We start from the raw sequence: 19,379 nt of genomic DNA, 5'->3' as shown, positions 1-19,379 counted from the left end.
GTATTAACAATGCATTTTTTTAAAACTAAGCTGCTGAGGTTCTTGTTGGTGATAAGAGGCGTAATAAGAGCCGCAGGCCGAGTGCCTTAGTGTCCCACCAGTGACGATATACAGCCACATTGCACTGCTACGAGTGTGATATTGCATTTATACAACAGTTACAGTTCGATGGCATAATCGTGTAAATCAAACACGGAGGGTCTAAAAATCTTTTTGTATGAGGAACTACTTTCTTCCACCATTCGTTCACATCTGCAGCTGACATCAGAACAGCAGAAGCCTTTACTAATTCATCGACTATTTACAGCTAGTATTTGAATGATTCTCTAGCATAATGTCTAAAGTTATGACAAAACAGGTACTTTTGCTGACATTTTAAGATTATAAGGCTGAACAGCAGGAAATGCCAACAGCCTAGAGACAGTTCCCAGTATTTCTTTGTTGCAATAGGGAGATCACAATAATTAACCCCAAAAAAGCCAAAGAAAAGCAAACACTACCAGAAACACTACCAGACTATGGTATAAATACAGCACTATAACATACAAAAGGGAAAGATGGACTTAGAAAGTCACTTACCAGTTTAATAATGATTTGATCAGCTGTAGTTGAAAGTTACATTAAGTATTTCTCCTCTAAGAGCTTATTATGTGGTCTCTGTTGTCATCTTGTGACGGAACGTCAACCATCTTTGCTCTGTAATCTGTATGACAGGCTGATGGAGGCCAACACGCTGAATCTCTGAAATGATAAATATAAAAAATAGTCACCATCTTTATAAATAAGCTGCATAGATGCAATCTAAACAACTACAATCTCACTTTAAAAAGCCTCAAAAGTACATTATGTTGTCCAACAGCTGCAATATTTGTCAAACTGTAGTAAGTTTATTGATCTGCTCTCACTCTATGTGGGCGGAGTATTACAGAAGGGTGAAGAGGCTGTAGGAGTGCTGTTATTGTAAAATATTGTACGGCTATCAGCCAATCAGATTTGAGAACCAGACAGAACTGTTGTATAAATATACATAACCAAATAAAAATAAGGGTTATCACAAAAGTAATCTAAATGTAATCCAAAAGTAGTCAGATTACATTACCATGAATGTGTAATCTAAGAGATTATATTACTGGCTACAAATGTTGTCATGTAATCTGTAATCAGTAACTGATTACAATTCATAAGTATTCAATTAAATTCATCTCTTAACATGACTGAATCACACAATTTAAGATTTGCACGTCTTTGATGCAAATCTCCATTCCAGCACATCCCAAAAATACCCTACAGGTCTGGGATCTAATGATTGTGGAGGACATTTGAGTTTAGTGAACCCAGTTTGATATCATTTGAGCTTTATGGTTTGTTTTCCTCTAAATCCCTTGTCTTCGCTCCCAGCAGGGTATGCTTTTCACAGTAAACCACGCACACACTGTGCACAAACATATGTGGGTTTTAACTAAAATCGTCTGTAAACACTGGAGGCGGACTTGTTGAATAACTCAGAGCAGCTTTTTGTTGTTGTTTCACTGCCAAAAGCATTTAGTCTAGTCATAGATACCATCAACTGGGTCAGATGCTCGGAAAAGAGAGCAATAACAAACATTTTCCATAATTTGTCCCAAAACATGAAGGAGTTTATGGTTTGCATGGGTTTATTGGTCATGATAAAAGAGACAAACGTTTAGATACCAAACTGTAATTCCACCTATATTCCTTTTTACTTTGAATGATATAAACAATTAAAATGATCATAGTTGTGTATAATTTAATAATAATATCAAGTCAAAGGTTTTCAAGGGAATAATCCCATAAAAAGGTTTTATGTTTCTGTGTGTGTCCTGTTCATTTTTTATGCATAAAAACATGCATTTTTACCATGATTTACAGAAGACATGCATTATTATCCATTATCCATTGTGTAACAATAGTTTATATACCTGACAAAACAGGAATAACAAATAATAACTTGACTTCTAGCTGATCATTTGGTATCAGAAGTGGTTTATATGAAAGGCAAATGCCTCAACATTATGCTTATTTGACCAAAATAAAATATGATCCTGGCTTGATTTTTAATTATTTAATCAGAACAGTAAGGTTTGACTTCGCTTAGACAAAAGTCTTGTCATTTCACAGAAATAATGTACAGTATAGAATATAAAGTCATGGTGCAGTGGAAAAAGAATTAATATTGAGTATGACTGCCATGAGCTTGGAGGACTGCATTCATACATCTCTGCAATGACTCTAATAACTTATTAATAAAGTCATCTGGAATAACAAAAAAGCATTCTTGCAGGACTCCCGGAGGGCATCAAGATTCTTTGGATTCATCTTCAATGCTTCCTCCATCTTACCCCAGACATGCTCAATCATGTTCATGTCTGGTGACTGGGCTGGCCAATCCTGGAGCACCTTGACCTCATTTGCTTTAAGGAACTTTGATGTGTAGGCTGAAGTATAAGAAGGAGCGCTATCCTGTTGAAAAATTTGCCCTCTCCTGTGGTTTGTAATGTAATGGGCAGCACAAATGTCCTGATGAGCCTAAATGTAACCCCAAACCACAATTTTTCCTCCACCAAACTTGACTGATTTCTGTGAGAATCTTGGGTCCATGTGGGTTCCAATCGGTCTTCTGCAGTATTTGTGATGATTGTGGTGCAGTTCAACAGATGATTCATCAGAAAAATTCTACCTTCTGCCACTTTTCCAAATGATCAACTAGTCAAGTTATTTATTATTTGTTGCTCCTACAAAAGATTCAATTTAAGGATCAGAATACTAATACGTTTAGATTTTTAATGTTTAAATGAATAATGTCATGTTATAATAATTGAAAACATTAGATTCAGTATTATAACCTTTGTATATTTTAATAAATAAATGGGTTGGAATTATGTTAATACACCGAATGATGATGAAGAATTACTTTACCCTAATTTTATCTCATTTTTTTCATAAAGTTCTTGAAAACATTGACACTTTAATTTCATTTAATATATGTCCTATTAAATAATATAAAATATAACTTTTGATAATTTATTTTGATGCAAACACCCAAAATTTACATCTTGTCAAAGTATGTTTATTATTTTGCTACAAGTCATGCTAATGTAATCTGACTCCTTTTAGATTACATTCAGATTACTTTTGTGGTTACTCTTATTTGAGTAGAGATATTTGCTGAATTACGCATTCTATATTGTTAATTAACTATTCATATTCATTCACTTTTATGTAAACACAGCTCAAAATAAGATGTTCATTTGCCTTCATAAGACAAATGCATGCTAATAACTCACACCAAACATTTTTAAACATTGTATTAATTCATTTATTAACAGTGGTTTTTGCTATTTCTCATAACACAGTTTTTCAGTTTAATCACTTTCTTCGCCTCCCATTGGATGCATATACAGAATCTAGTGTTACTATGATTCCAGAATCATAGTCTATAAATATATAAACGACAAAATCCCAGAGACGCTCTACTGATTTACCAGCTCAGTAGTTGAAAGCACATAAAAATGGGTTGCACTTTATTTTACACAACTGTTTCATATGGGGGCGGCACAGTGGCTCAGTGATAAGCACTCTCGCCTCACAGCAAGAAGGTCGCTGGTTCAAGTCCCGGCTGGGCCAGTTGGCATTTCTATGTGGAGTTTGCATGTTCTCCTCATGTTCGTGTGGGTTTTCTCCGGGTGCTCCAGTTTCCCCCACAGTCCAAAGACATGCGCTATAGGTGAATTGAACAAACTAAATTGGCTGTAGTGTATGATTGTGTGTGAATGTGAGAGTGTATGGGTGTTTCCCAGTACTGGGTTGCAGCTGAAAGGGCATCCGCTGCGTAAAACATATGCTGGAATAGTTGGGGGTTCATTCCACTTTGGTGACCCCTGATAAATAAAGAGACTAAGCCGAAGGAAAATGAACGACTGAATGTTTTATATGAACTTATCATAGTTTTTACATAAATTGGGTAATAACTTGGTCTATCTCTAAACTTACCCCTGACCTTTACCCACATTATATAACCCAGTTCCTTCTAATTACACATTAAGTACAAGTACTGTAAAATAAAGTGCAACCTAAAAATGAATGTTAATTTACACAGAATTAATAACAGTTGTAAGTGCTCAGCAGTTGAGTATGGAGTTTGCCCTCATGATGCGAACGACTTTCCTTGCGCTGTAACTGTACTCAAACTGAGTATGTTCATGATACAAGTACAAGTATCCTGTAAAAAAAATACAAACAGTTATTTTCATTCAATCATTCATGGATTGGAGACTGCAATAAAGGGATAGTTCACCCAAAAATCAACATTTACAAGTGGTTGAACACAAAAGAAGATAATTTAACAAATGTTGTAAACTGGTGGCCATTGATTCCACAGTACACTTAAGAAATTACTTTTGCTGCTTGTTCAAAGTACTTATTTAAAATTGAACGAACAATTCTTACGTTTTTGGGGGGACAACTTAATTTATGTTCAATACACTTTAACAAAGGATTAAGTTAACTTGTTAATTTGTTTTGGGACAACATGACGGAATTGTGTGGAACCCAGCATTTTTTTTACAGTGGAGGAAAAATTCCTATTGATGTCAGTGGCTGCTGCTTTGTAACATTATTCAAAATATCTTTTAAAAAACTTTAGTTCCGCTAGTTCCAATTTAGCATGAAATAAAGCTAAATTAATTAAACACAAATAAATAAATAGGGCAAAAATTATTGATGTAATTTAATAAATAAATAGGTCAAAGATTAAAACGGATTTCAAGCACTAAAGCATTAAATCGTCATGTAACATACAGCTTTATGTTTTTACTTTAATGTGTCTCATGTTTTTGTGTGAGTGTACCCGGTTGTGTTTTTTTTTTTTCAGAGCAAAAAATAATACTTTTTAAACATGATTTACAGAAGACATCCATTAAATCCATTAAAACCCCATTCTGTAACACCAATACATTTATTTTCAGGCATATTTAATACAAGAATCATTTTATGAAATATTAAAAGATTCTATTTTTGGGTCAAAGTGGAGCCCCAAAATACTGATGAATTTTCATTTTTAATGTTTTCATTTTAGAATCACTGAAAACACGAGATTTAGCATTATAAATTCTTTTGCGTTCAAATGAAATAAGAAATTCAACTAGTTTTGGAACCAGTGAGTAAACGATGACAGAATTTTCATTTGCAGGTGAACTGTACACAATAAGAAAGTTACCGTAATGATAAGCAGCGGCGTCCACTTCATCTCCTATTCCAGGAAAGTCGTCCTCAATGGATCGTGGGTATCCAGTGTCCATAGTGCCCGTCTGCTCATCAAAACTGCAGATCAGATCAGGTTTATTTTAGTGTTTGGAGTTTTATCCACTTGTTAAGACATGAAAAACTGTTGAAAAAACTCAGCCTCTACTGATTTGAACTGAAAACAACTCTATTTCAATAGCAATTTATGATCACTCTTTGGTCAAATCGCACATTAAAGCCAATCTTCTGCAAAATTCTACACTCTTTGGCTGCATCCACCAAACACCGATGTTTTAACCATTTATAAATGAAGAATCATCTGAGATTAGAATATAAACATTTTAATCATGCTTTTCAGAAGTACACAGTGAGAGAATATGTTAGTACAATTTGTTGTTCACATTTGGCATCTGACAGAGCACTTGTTCTTTCTTTCTTTCTTTCTTTCTTTCTTTCTTTCTTTCTTTCTTTCTTTCTTTCTTTCTTTCTTTCTTTCTATTTACACTGTTAGACATTTTATTGTGTTTTTGCGGTGACTTCCTGGCAGCACAGTAACTTACCTGTAAATGTGTTTTACAGTAGCAGGGCTCTACCATAATTTAATTTTCCCGTAAAAGCCTTAACCGCAACTTCTTTTTAAAGTAAAATACCCTTTACCACATTTTAATTTTACAGTATTACAATTTTTACAGTACTTTTACTGTAACTTATTTACATTTTACACTAGCAGTACGAAACTTTTATTTTTAGTATTAACTTTAAATTTAATAAATCTTCTGTCTCATTTTTGTCTTTAGCTACAAGCCAGTACTTGATTACTTTGATTACAGTAGAATACCGTAAATTTCTAATATGCAGTAAGTTGCTGTAAAAGTTTTTAAATTACCCAAAATGCAGTTCATATTGCAGTAGTGAACTGTAAAAAATGTATGTGGTATTTTACTGGCAGTTTTTGCAGTAAATAACTGTAAAATTGCGGCAAAGTCTAACAGTGTATAAAACATTTTCACACAACTACCAATTGATCTAAAGTGCTGTACAATCAGGAAAAAGCAAGAGGAATAAGTCCAAGCAACAACAAAAAAAGAAGATAAAAAAACACAAGGTAGCTACTCAAGCTAAACAAGAAAAAACAGGCATTAGCTAGTTCCAGAATATGATAATCAAAGCATAAAATAGAAATACATCAAATATAAAAAAAATTTTCCACAGGATTGTAACATACCTCCAGTATTCTTCATCTACAAACAGTAGAGTCTTGCCCGTATCTCGAATGTTGACAGCAGCATCTATTTTGCGGACCGTTTTCGGGAGACCAAGTTTGTGGATGTATTTTGGGTAGCCGTCAACAAGAGTGTAGCCATTGAGAGCCCACATTTTGATACCTGTAATATGTTTTAATCATAAACATATTTGAGTAAACCAAACAGAGAAATGGGTAACACTTTACAATAACAGTACATGAATAATGATGTACTAATATATAAAGTAAACATTACTTTAGTATGAACTAATGATGAGGTAAGATATGAGCTAATAAAGACTTTAACTTTAACTACAACATGAGCTCATGTGTGAATAATGGCTACCTTAATTACTTGCTAGTGCATATTTGTTAATTAATGTATTAATTGACACTTTAGTTTAAGTTAAATGTAACCAGCATAAACTCATGAGCTATTAATGTTTCTCTATGTCATGACTTTACTTGGAGGGGCACATTATTATTAACTCACTCTTAAGTACTCATGGACTCCTGTGTATGAACTGCTCATTTTGATGCAGACAGAACACTTATCTGTTGGTTTTCAATGTAAACACGCGCATATACAACACTATCTCAGGGCAATTTGTAACTTTTTGATTTAATGGCTAATTCGTATCAAATTAGTTCGATTTGCTTTTCTCCCAATGATGGTTGAGTTTAGGGGTGGGGTTGTGTGCCATGCCTCCTTTTAAAAATTGTACATTATCATACGACTGAACAAATTCATACAAAATAGCCACTAAATTGACAAAATGTAAAATCGTTTCCTCGTGAGATCATCTGTTATGTTTAAACACAGGTGTTGATGAGTTTATGAGTTAACGATAAAGACTTACAGATTTATTTACGTTTAATTTACATGTTAGTACATCTGTTATTGTAAAGTGTTACCGGGAAATGTATTGCTGTGTTGAAAAAAGTTCGTCTTAATTGAAACTGTTAAAAATTTTATTGTAAATTAAATAAAAAATGTAAAGATAAAAGTGTTAGTTGTAAATGCTCTAAATGATTACTGTCATTCAAAAATGTAAACAACCAATAATTAAAACAAAATAAAATAAAATACAAATGAACATTTCTCTCAAAACACAGATAATAATTTTGTAGCTGCACTCAAAAAAACATACTTATTTCAAATGAACTGAAACAACAATTCTCTGGATTTCGTTAGGACAACTTAAATTTTTTATGTTCAATCCACTCAAATGTGTTCATGTCATCTCTAAAGTTATCTTAATCGATTTGTGTTGGGACAATATGACTGAAGTGTGTGGAAACCTGCATCTTTTAAAGTGTGTTCAAGAAACTATATTTAAACGATAAGCAATATAACAGCGTGATTAATAAATAAAATCTTCAAACTGACCACTGAATATGATGACCACATCTCTCTCTGGGTTCTCATAGGCAGCATCTACTTTGTTTGGTATTTCGGGCCAGGTGCTTTTAATGAGGGTTTGTTCAGGTTCAGGCATATTTGGATGCAGCCGCCAGTAAAACCTGTCAACAATAACACAAAAAATAACCATATTACACTCAAGATTTGTGCTGCTTGTTCAAACAACTTATTTAAAATGAGTTTAAACGTCACAATTCTGGAGATTTTTTTGGTACAACTTAATTGTTTTATGTTTAATTCACTGAAATTTGTAAAAATAAAAAACACTTAAGTTAAATTAATCAATTTGTTTTGAGACAACATGAAGAAATTGTGTGGAACCCAGCGGTTTTTTACAATGTAGGGTATAATAATAGACTGTAAAAAAATTCTGAGTTCCGCATAATCGATTTGTTTTGGGGAAACATGAAGGAATTAAGTTAACTTATTAGTTTTTACAAATTTAAGTGGATTAAACATAAAACAATTAAGTTGTCAACAAAAAAAGAATTGTGTCGTTTCAACTTAATTTCATTAAGTAGTATCAAACGTCATTTTTTGAGTGTACACTGAAAGCAATTTCCTGTATATTCTACAGTAACTTATTTTCAGCAGTTCGCTAGTAACTTACTGTAAAATCAGTTCCAGCAAAAATACTGTATTCACATTTACAGCACCATTTATCTGGCTGTATATGTGTTTACAGAATTGTATGTACATCTTTACAGTATAATATACAGTAATGTTCACATTGCAGCATTAACATACAGTTACATACCGCATAACTGTCCTGCACTAAAATACAGTTCATGTTACAGTTAAATACTGTTTAATGTACACAAATCGTTAACAGTTTGACTACAAAAGTGAAATGTAGACTGTTTTTTACCTGTCTTTAAAAATAATAGTCTCTCCACGCAGTTCAGTGATGGCATCGAAACTCAGTTCAGGGTCACATTTCTGTGGAGCAATCGGTTTGGGCTTGAATTTTTCATGGTCTGGGTTTTCGCCTTTTAATTCACACAAATGCGATGGTTAACTCAGGATTGATAAGACTGATAGAGTGATCTGTAGGTCAGAATTGTGTATTGCTCACCATAGAGAGACTGGATGCCCTCGATGTCGTCCTCAGAGAGAGGGAAACCTTTGGCGTAGGAGTAAACCGGGTACATCAGGGATCCGGGGTCAGACGAATGAGCCATACCGAGAGCATGACCAAACTCATGAGCCGCAACCAGGAACAGATTGAACGCTGAATAAAAGAACAGAATAAAAGCAATGATTTAGTTATAAGCAAGTAAAATCAATTATGTAAATATAAAATAAAAAACTAACAAAAAATTTACATTTAAAACATCTATTTAATATCCGTTTTATAACTTTAATTGGTAAAATTTCACTTACAAACAGAACAATATTTGCACAGTATGGCTAATAATTTTGCCCTCTACTTTATATATCTGTGTGTGTGTGTGTGTGTACAGGTTTATGTGGTTTGCAAGGACACAAAATAGTATTAGCATGTAGTTGTATTCTATTATTGTGGTTTATGAGGACATGTGTTATGCCCCTGTAATTCAAAACGCTCAAAAATCATACATAACGGGGTCTTTTCACATCTAAATTTTGCTACAAGTTTCTTGTGAGGGTTTTGCTTAGGAGTAGGGGTTCTCGTAAACCAAATACAGGAATTAATGTGTGCATGTTTTGGTTCTTTTTTGCACCATGATAGTCTTCTGTCCATGTTTCATCCTCGTCAAAGTGTGTATCGCCACCGATGCCGATTCCAGGAGGATAGGCATGGGCAAGAAGCCCATCAGGTCCATCAAACGGGTTGAAGTCTCCATGTTCTGCCATTCACATATACAAAAACGCATGAGGATTTGAAGAAAGGATGAATACCCTGCATTAAATCCTGCATAAATAACACAAACGGTGGTACCTTTTGTTCCAAAGCTGATCATGATGTCGGCATTTCCATCATACGTTTTCGTGAATTTTAGCGGGGTTACTGTGCTCCAGACGTTCAGTGCTTTTCTTAGGGCTCTGTCCACCACCTTCTGCTTCAGATCAGGAGTATAGTTCAGAATCCTGTGAATAAAATGAACAATATACTGGTTGCTTTATTGATATGTTTATTATTAAATATGGTAATTATCTGTGAATTATTGCTAATTTAAAAAAAAAAGTTTGGTATTTTTAAATATCAACTGAGCACTGTATTTGTTCGTGTTTTGATTTTGTAAATTAGAGTTATAAAGAAGATTTATATATTTATTGGATTAAATATCGATTGTCGGCTTTCAAATGTAAAGAGTTATTGTTTATTGGTATAGTCCAAACTGTCCGTATCTGCATCCTTTTGTTGTACTTAATTAATATAGAAACTTGGGCGGTCGATTTATCTATTTTAATACAATTAATACAGGCAGATTACTGTTTGAATGAATCTGAGTTCTGAGCAAATCAAATAAATACATGAGTAAATGAATTATTCATTAAACATTATTTTATTTAGAGGATTATGTCTTTGAACTAAAAGTATTTCAATTTAATCAAAAAATTATAAAATTACATTAAAAGTGAAAATAAAATACATAAATAAAAGTTTACTCTTTTACTTTAAATAAACTCTTTTACTCTATACTCTAAATCTTTTACTTACATTTGTGTTCTTTCAAACCTGTATGATTTTTTTCTTTTATGTAATATAAATTATTATTAAATTAAACAAAAAAACTTCATAAAAACAGTAAATTATAAATAAATAAAAACACAAAAATAAATAAATAAATAAAATTGATACTTAACCAAAATGAAAAATCATTTACCTTGTGTTGTGTTGTTTCAAACCTGTATGATTTTATATATATATATATATATATATATATATATATATATATATATATATATATATATATATATATATATATATATATATATATATATATATATATATATATATATATATATATATATATATATATATATATATATATATATAAAAATAATTTTAAAATTCGCTTGAAGAATTATGGTAAAAAAGTAATCAAACTTTTTTTAAAGCTGCAATAAGTGGTCTGTAAATTTATCTAAGGACCAATTTACATGCAATTTCTGAAAAAAAGCCCGGTCATTGCAGCCTAAATGAAATTCTTGAATTAAAATATTTATTTCTAAAGCAACTTTTTTTTATGCTTTTAACACAATAATAACCTAAAAAAAAACAGCTAAATATCATATAAAATTAATTCAATCAACTAATCGCTACATCATGGAATAAATTAGATTACATTTTAATCGATGTACTGCAAAAAATAGTCAAGACAACATATGTTTTTAGTTAACTGTAACTTTAAAAATTAAGTTAGAACATAATTAACTTAGTTTAATAAGTTACACAAGCTGTTTTAAGTCAATTTAATATAATATTTCTTCAAATGAATAAGGTTAATTTATAATATATGAGGTTAATTTGATTCAGCTTATAAATTGAAGAAAATAGATTTTTTTAAAGAGTGTGAACAGTGTTATAGTACAAACACAAACCTGAAGGTCACATTTGTGGTTTTCCATTTAAGATCTCGAGGAAAGTGATTATATTCAGCCACATCTGGAACTCCGCAGCGAGCCATTTTCATCAGCTCCACAGTGTTGTCATCCAGCTTTCCGGTCACTTCCAGCTTAAAAAACTCCTGCATCTCTCGGATCTTCTGCTGCATGAGATCAGATGACTTTCCCGGTCGCTGAAGGCCAGCTGGCATTCCATAAAACCTTTGAAGATATTTCTAAGACAGAAAAAAAACATATTTAAGCATGCAAATCAACAAGCAAAATCCTTAAAAACAGCTCTTCTTACCTTGGCTAACAAAGCTTTGTCTTTCTCCTCAGTTGAAATGGGTTTTGCTGAACTATATGCAGCGATCACCAATAGTAGCACAGTTTTGAGCTCCATGTTGGCTGTATAATGTTGTGCTGGGTATGAAAGGCATTTTTATAGTGCTTCGTCCCGTCAAAAATTGTTTGTGATTCATGTAAAAAGTACCTTGGGCAATCTGCCACTTCCTCTAAACGCGCAGCCAGCAGAATGTGGTTAAAATCTACTTTTAGGACACCTAAGTGAGCAATGAAGTCACTGCTGCTGCACTCAGACTGATTTGTTGACTCATTTTTGGTCATTTTAACAAATTGACATGCATGACTATTGTTTTTGTTTTGGTAATTTGGGTTGATTTTAGAGTCTGATGTGCTACAAGCTGCTCAGGTTTTGGTAATGCTTGATTTAAAAATACGAGAGATATCTATTTCTGAAATTCATATCCAGGTGACTATCTTTTTCTTCCAGACTGCCGGGCAGGATTATGAATCATAGTCGTTGGGTTTTGACCTGGCATATGACTTATAAACATGTATGCACACATTAAAGAGGAAATATGGAGAACATTTAGCAGAGAATATAGCGAGTACCCAGACTAGGTGTTGTCAAAACATTCATTACTACACAATTTCTATCCAATGCTTTGAAAAACTACCCATGGCTTGACAAATTAAAAAAAAAAGTTATAATTAAGTTATGGGAACCACAAAAAGCAATTGTTTACCTTCCCCAAACCATACAGTAGTTTAAACGGATGGTTTTTCACCCAAAAATAAAAATATGTACTACTGCCCCTCAATAATTGACATCCATAGTAGGAAAAGAAAATACTATGGAAGTAAATGGTTACTATAGTTTCCAACCTTTTTCAAAAATATCTTATTTTGTGTTAAACAAAAGAAAGCAGCTTTTCAGTTAAAGTTGAACTACTTACCTGCTATACAAATACACAAGAAAACCATGGTTAATTAAATTCCAATTCAAGGACACTCACCATCCTACAGCTATGGGATATATTGTGTATATGCTTTACTAAAAGGATAAGGCTTTGTTTTGAACTAAGAGAGTGTGTCTGACACTCAGAACTTATTAGGAAGGCTGTTCCAGAATTTAGGAACCATATATGAGAAGGCTCAACCTCCTTTAGTGGACTTTGCTATTCTGTGTACTACCAGGAGCCCTGAGTTTTGAGATCTTAAAGAGTGATTTGGATTGTAGCAAGTCTTAAAAGAAGGTTGGTTAGATAAACAGGAGCTAGACTATTTAAAGCTTTATAGGTAAGAAGCAATACGTTTTTTAAAGGTCACTACTCTATTACTACAATAAAACTATAGTTATTTTTTGTAAGGGTGCTAATGGCTTATCAAACTGATGGAAATAGATGAATAACATTTAGTGACAACCTTTAATTCCATTTAGCTAGGACATTTTTATAATTTAAAAGTGATAGTAGCAATGCTTATTTTATGGCACATTACAAAGGATTTGTATTCTTGAAAAGACTATATTCAGATAATTCAGTTTTGCCATCATGGGAATAAATTACAATATAAATATTATGAAATAGAAAAGGTTTTTCGAATTGTAATAAATTTCACAATATTTCTGTTTTTATTTCATAAGATCACTATGCTGACATATTTCAAACTGAAACTATTGAGTAGGGGTGGGGCTTTGTTTTTGTATTTGTCTCATCTTCCAAGAGGACCAAACTGATTTTAGGCTGGTTGATTTATACTTCAGCATCAAGCGCACACGTATGGTACAGCGTAGCCTTTGTGCGATTGCATAGCCCTTGCCGTGGCTGACGCCGATGCTGAAGCGCACCTCTCAGAAAATGTAACTACACGTCGCAACATTGCGTAGTGCAAGCTCTGTGATAGGTCGGCTTGGTAACCGAGTGTGGGCGGTGCTGAGAGCCATGAACCTGATGGAGCGAGTGTACATCAGCGTCGGGTGCCGTGAAGGAGCTCGAGATGTTTTGTGTTTACCTCATGATTATCCATTTTAATGAGGATTTTGTGTTATCCTCATGATGTCTGCCAGTTCCCGCCTCTGAATGAGTGAGTTTGAGCTACTTGTACATTATGGTAGTGTTCAGAAAAAACAAAATACCTGTGAACAAGCTCGACACAGAGGAACATGACATAATCTACTGCCAGCTAGCATTTCGGAAGTGTTGTAGAGCAACACAAATAGCACGCAGAAGTATAAATGCATGGCTTTGCACAAGGAATGTGCCACGGGTCACGGTGATCGCTTGACGCAGAAGTAATGGTTGAAGGGGCGTGGCTAATCATATTTTGCACAAACCGCCAAACTGGCATCATCAGAGAAAGACTACATTTCCAGAGATTCAGATGACCAAAACAGACCATTTTTATTTCCTTAATGAATTAATTTACACATTAATTCATTGTAAAAAATGCTGGGTTCCCCACACTTCCTTTATGTTGTCCCAACACAAATCAATTAAGTGAACTTAATTGTTTATCCAAATTTAAGTAGAACTAAAGAATTGTGTTGTTTCAACTATATTTAAATAGGTAGATTAAATAATAATTTTTAGATTAAATATTTTTTTAGATTAATTTTTGTTTACTTTAAGACTAACAATGTGTGCAAAATACATTTTAATTTTATACAGACTTTAAACCTGACTGACCCCCGATTTCTCTATAGTAATGTGTAATCCAAAACAACCCTGGATGTTTTGCAGAGCTGTTAGGGACTTTTTCGGAGCTCTGCAGCGTCATCACATGAAAAAGAGTCAATCTGCTGGTTTTGTGGTCCAGCATGTACCCATTTAAAAGAACACACAAACAGTTTTATGAATTATTGTGTTTTCTTCATTTAATATGTTGGTCTCTTAACTTAAACTTGTTTTTTTTAAGCTACATGAACTTGTATTATGTCCAAAGAGCAATAAATTACCAGTACCACAAGTGCGGGCATGTCCTGTTAATGGCAGCTGTCACCCATTTAACACAGTATAATGGAGAGACAGAATTCTTGAAATGTGACTTCTCTTCACCACACCTACATAAAATACACACATTATTAGGCAGACAAGTGTCTAGATGTCTGATAACACTGATTTAGTAAGTATCACTGTTAAAAACACGGCGCACACACAAAAAATACCCACTGGCTTCACACTGCACAATGTTTTCAAAGTAGTTGTTTTTTACAATTATAGGTGATTAAGAAGATATGTATAAAAACAGTACGGGTGGCATTTTCTCTTACATTTTTATCATCTGTCTTTTAGCTATGAAAGAGAATAACATCTTGGACAAAAAAAAAAAAAAATCAAGAAAACAACAAGATCTGCAAGAGTAAGAAGCTATTTTAAACCGTGATATTTTTATCCAAGGTTATCATACCATCAGAATCTTATACCAGCCCATGCCTAGTGGATACATGTACAATACAAACACTGACTAAGAAAAAAGTGCTGTTGAAATAGATGATGATGATGTCCATATAATTCAACTCTATCGTAACTGAGGGCCAAAACTTACACATGTTCTATTACAGCTAGAAAGATGCAATGAACTCCTACACATACTGAGATTATGATGAGATCCAAAAGCTGAGATCAGTTCCTTCTGTGGAAATACCCCTACTTCAGTAGGACCACACTCTTTACCACTTAGGGCTGGGAAACCAAGTTAACGCCAAACAACTAGCGCCGGTGAACCCTAACTGTGTTGTCGCAGCATGTTGGCTCACGCCTGGCTCTATCTGGACCAAAAAGCTGCATGTGAATACACCAAACAAACAAAAGCCGACTGTAAAGCCGAAATATCTAATCAGCCAATCGCATGGCAGCATCTCAATGCATTTAGGCATATAGTCAAGAGATAAACTTCTGAAGTTCAAATCGATCATCAGAATGAGGAGAAAAGGGCATTTAATAAAACACTCCATTCTTTGAAAATAGGCTCATTTTACAACTCCCCTATAGATTTGACAATTTTTTGAATCCATTCAGTCATTGGGTCTGTTGGGAGTGCTTTCTGCTTAGCATAGAGCATTGAATCGGATTGGACCATTAGCATCTTACTCAAAAATGTTATTAAAAAGTTTCGATAATTTCCCCATTTAAAGCTTGACTCTTCTGTACTTACACTGTGTACTAAGACCAACAGAAAATGAAAAGTTGCTATTTTCTAAGCTGATATGACTAGGAACCATACTAGGAACCAAATAGCTTCCAGCACCAAGCCGTACATTTGCACCACCAGTTACAATCTGCTGTAATCCTGTTGTATTTTCCTGTAATTTATCAAAATAGGTACAATGTGGTCGAAAGTGACTTGAACGGAATTGATGTCAGAATTATGATTTGTCAATTCATAGAAACGTTCCAGGAGAACTTCAATGCAGCATAAGAGACTTTGAAAATGGCATGGTTGTTAGTATTAGGCTGGTCTGAGTATTTAAGAAACTGCTAATGTCTCTCAAGAAAAAAAGTTTAAACCAGCTGGTTAGCTGGTCATTTCCCAGCCTGACAAGATAAGACCAGCCTGGAAATGGCCAAAACCCCTGTAAAACCAGGCTGGTTGACTAGCTAATCTAGCCAACAATCTTAAAGTGGTTTAAGCTGTATTATTTAAGCAGGGTTTTTACAGGGAGATTGCAGAGAAGGTAATGAGGAGAATGAGCAGACTGGTTCAACTCAAATAACCACTTGTACCAACCAAGACTTTCAGAAGAACATCTCTTAATGTGCAACACATCAAACCTTGAAGCTAAATATTTTCTTTGCCCATTTTGGTCCCTTTAGTACTAGCTGGACATCATTTAAACACTACAGTCTGTAAAACTTTATTTTGATGGTCCATTTGAGTATTAGTAGACTGTCTGCTTAATATCTGTTAATACTGCTCCTTCAACAGACATTTAACTGACTATAAGAAACTTTGCAAGTACATGTCAACTTACACTAACCTCAACCTAACAGTCTATTTGATATTATTATCCAATGAGAATTAGTTGACAAGATGCAATGTAACAAACAGACCATCAAAATAAAGTGTGACCCCACAGTCTACTTGTGTATCATTGCGGACCATGTCCATCCCTTTATGACCACGGTGTACTCATCTTTTGATGAATATTTGTCAAAAAGTTTAATTAATCTCTATAATCACTATAAACTCTGAGGGCCTCCATAGTCAACAGATCTCAAAATAGAGCATCTTTGGGATGTGCTGGAATGGGAGATTCACATCATTAAACTTCAGTTTCAGCTTCATCTCAGTACGGACTAAAATCTCATTTCCAGCATCTTGTTGAACTAGTGCTATAAAGAACAAAGACAGATCTGAAGACAAAACAAAGGTCTAACATCAATCCCCCTGAGAGGGTGAATGCATCATGATCCTCTCTATTTCTAAAAAGTGACATGTTGTGTAAATGACATGATGTCTATGATGCAGCAATAACTGAACATTTTAAAATGATCTTAGCAAATGATGACATTCTGCTTCTTGAAAGTGCTGAAAAGAGAGCGAGTGCTGTAATAACACTGTAAATTCATGCAGATATGCTGAATGAGTGTGAATCATGCCGATATGAGGCTATACAGGGAACTTCCCAGGTTTGTAATGTGGCTCATGTCTCACATTTGCCAGGATGATATATGAGGAAACGGATGTTATGAGAGAAGCTGCCAGTGCACAGTTATAAAGGAGACACTTAATCCTGATCACAGGGCCATTTGATAATTTACAAGACCATTTTCTGGATTAAACAAAAAAAAATGACAAATTTAGGTAAGGAAACAGTTTATTAGATTATAGATTGAATTCAATTAAATCAAGGTTTTATTAAAACCCTGTGTCATCTCATGGTGTACAGATTAATGTGTGACCCTAGACCACAAAATCAGTCATAATTCAATTCAATGAATCTTTATTTCTATAGCACTTTTACAATGTAGATTGTGTCAAAGCAGCTTGACAGAGAAGTTCTTATTAAATTGAAACTGTGTCAATCCACTTTTTCAGAGTTGAGTTTCAGTTTAGTTCAATTGAGTGTGGTTTAATTTTTACTGCTGAAAGTCCAAACACTGAAGAGCAAATCCATTGATGCGCAGCTCACAAGTCCCAAACCAAGCAAGCCAGTGGTGACAGTGACAAGGAACAAAACTTAACCAATTGACGAAAGTGAAGGAAAAAACCTTGAGAGAAACCAGGCTCAGCATGACCATTTCTCCTCTGGCTAAACTTCCTGTGCAGAAGTGTCAATTATTTGAAATTGAGATTTATACATCACCTGAAAGCTGATTTAATAAACTTTCCACTGATGAATAGTTTGCTTAGACAGGATATTATTTGACTAAGATACAAAATCTGGAATCTGAGGGTTCAAAAAAAATCTAAATATTGTCTTTAAAGTTGTCAAAATAATCTCGTCAATGCATATTTCTATCAAAATTATATTTTGATATATTTACAGCAGGATATTTACCAAATGTCTTCATGAAACATGATTTTTGCTTAATATTCTAGTGATTTTTTGGCAGAAATGAAACATTTATAATTTTGACCCATATAATGTTTTTTTTTTTGCTATCACCAAAAATATATCCATGCAAAATTAGACTGGTTTTGTGGTCCAAGGTCACACATTTATTTGTATTTTTTACTTTATTTATTAGAATTTTTTATACCCGAATAATCATAAAACACTCAAAATTTTTTGGAGTGGGGGTGGGATGGTAATAGGCTCACTTTGCAACTCCCACATATATTTGACAATTTTTAAACCCATTTAGCTGATCTCAGAGTCACTTTTAGCTTAGCTTAGCATAGATCATTGAATCGGATTAGACCATTAGCATCACACTCAAAATTTTCATTAATTATAATTATAATCATTCATTAATTTTCATTTATTATAATTTTGACCCATATAATGGATGTTTTGCTATTACCAAAAATATATCCGTGCAACATAAGCCTGTTTTGAAGTCCAATGTCACACATTTATTTTTATTTTTTACTCTATTTATTAGAATTTTTTATACCCAAACACATTCGGTCACAAGTGAGTGTGCAGTAATGTTTACACAACAGCTAACCACAGCATAGGCAGACTAAAATAAAACTAAACTAAAAGATTATTTCATTTTTCTCTTTTGTTCAAGAGCTTATTCCTCCTGGTTGACTTCATCTTATCCTGCATCTTTCAACATTTCACAAATAGAAAGCATTTTATATAGCAAGTTAAAAGATTTAAACAGCAGTCACCATCATTGACCGGTTATAACAGAGCAGATAACAGTTCATGAAAAAAGAAGGGGAAAATTAAATACTAATAAAGGTTTAGTTTATTAACATAACACAAAATTATGTGCAATTTTTAATGTAATCAGTCAAATATCTAAGTATTGGTGAACTATTTGTTATTTTTATAACCCTTTCACCTGTGGCGTTTTGCTTTAATAAATAAAAATCACATGTAAAATGACTTACAATAACAAAAAAATTAAATAAATAATATATAAAATATTTTTAAAACTCGTTTTAACTTGCAAAAAAAGAGCAATTGAAATACAATTGTCCTTGCATACCAAATGTAAT

At 33.5% G+C, this 19,379-nt stretch overlaps 1 protein-coding gene across 1 annotated transcript in view; it reads right to left on the bottom strand.

Moving 5' to 3' along the window:
* Positions 1–3,332: 3,332 nt before the first annotated feature.
* Positions 3,333–19,379, bottom strand: part of mmp13b (matrix metallopeptidase 13b) — a 41,357-nt gene continuing 25,310 nt past the window's right edge. Inside the window, 11 exon segments of the mRNA XM_056474108.1 lie at positions 3,333–4,169; positions 4,172–4,240; positions 5,237–5,340; positions 6,488–6,647; positions 7,896–8,029; positions 8,797–8,917; positions 9,004–9,159; positions 9,632–9,757; positions 9,850–9,998; positions 11,457–11,695; positions 11,767–11,882. Coding sequence (XP_056330083.1) covers positions 4,120–4,169; positions 4,172–4,240; positions 5,237–5,340; positions 6,488–6,647; positions 7,896–8,029; positions 8,797–8,917; positions 9,004–9,159; positions 9,632–9,757; positions 9,850–9,998; positions 11,457–11,695; positions 11,767–11,882 — 1,424 coding nt within the window. The 3' untranslated portion in view covers positions 3,333–4,119.

Source organism: Danio aesculapii, chromosome 15 (assembly GCF_903798145.1).
Source record: "Danio aesculapii chromosome 15, fDanAes4.1, whole genome shotgun sequence".
NCBI classification, from domain to species: domain Eukaryota; kingdom Metazoa; phylum Chordata; class Actinopteri; order Cypriniformes; family Danionidae; genus Danio; species Danio aesculapii.
This window is presented reverse-complemented; position numbering and strand designations above follow the sequence as displayed.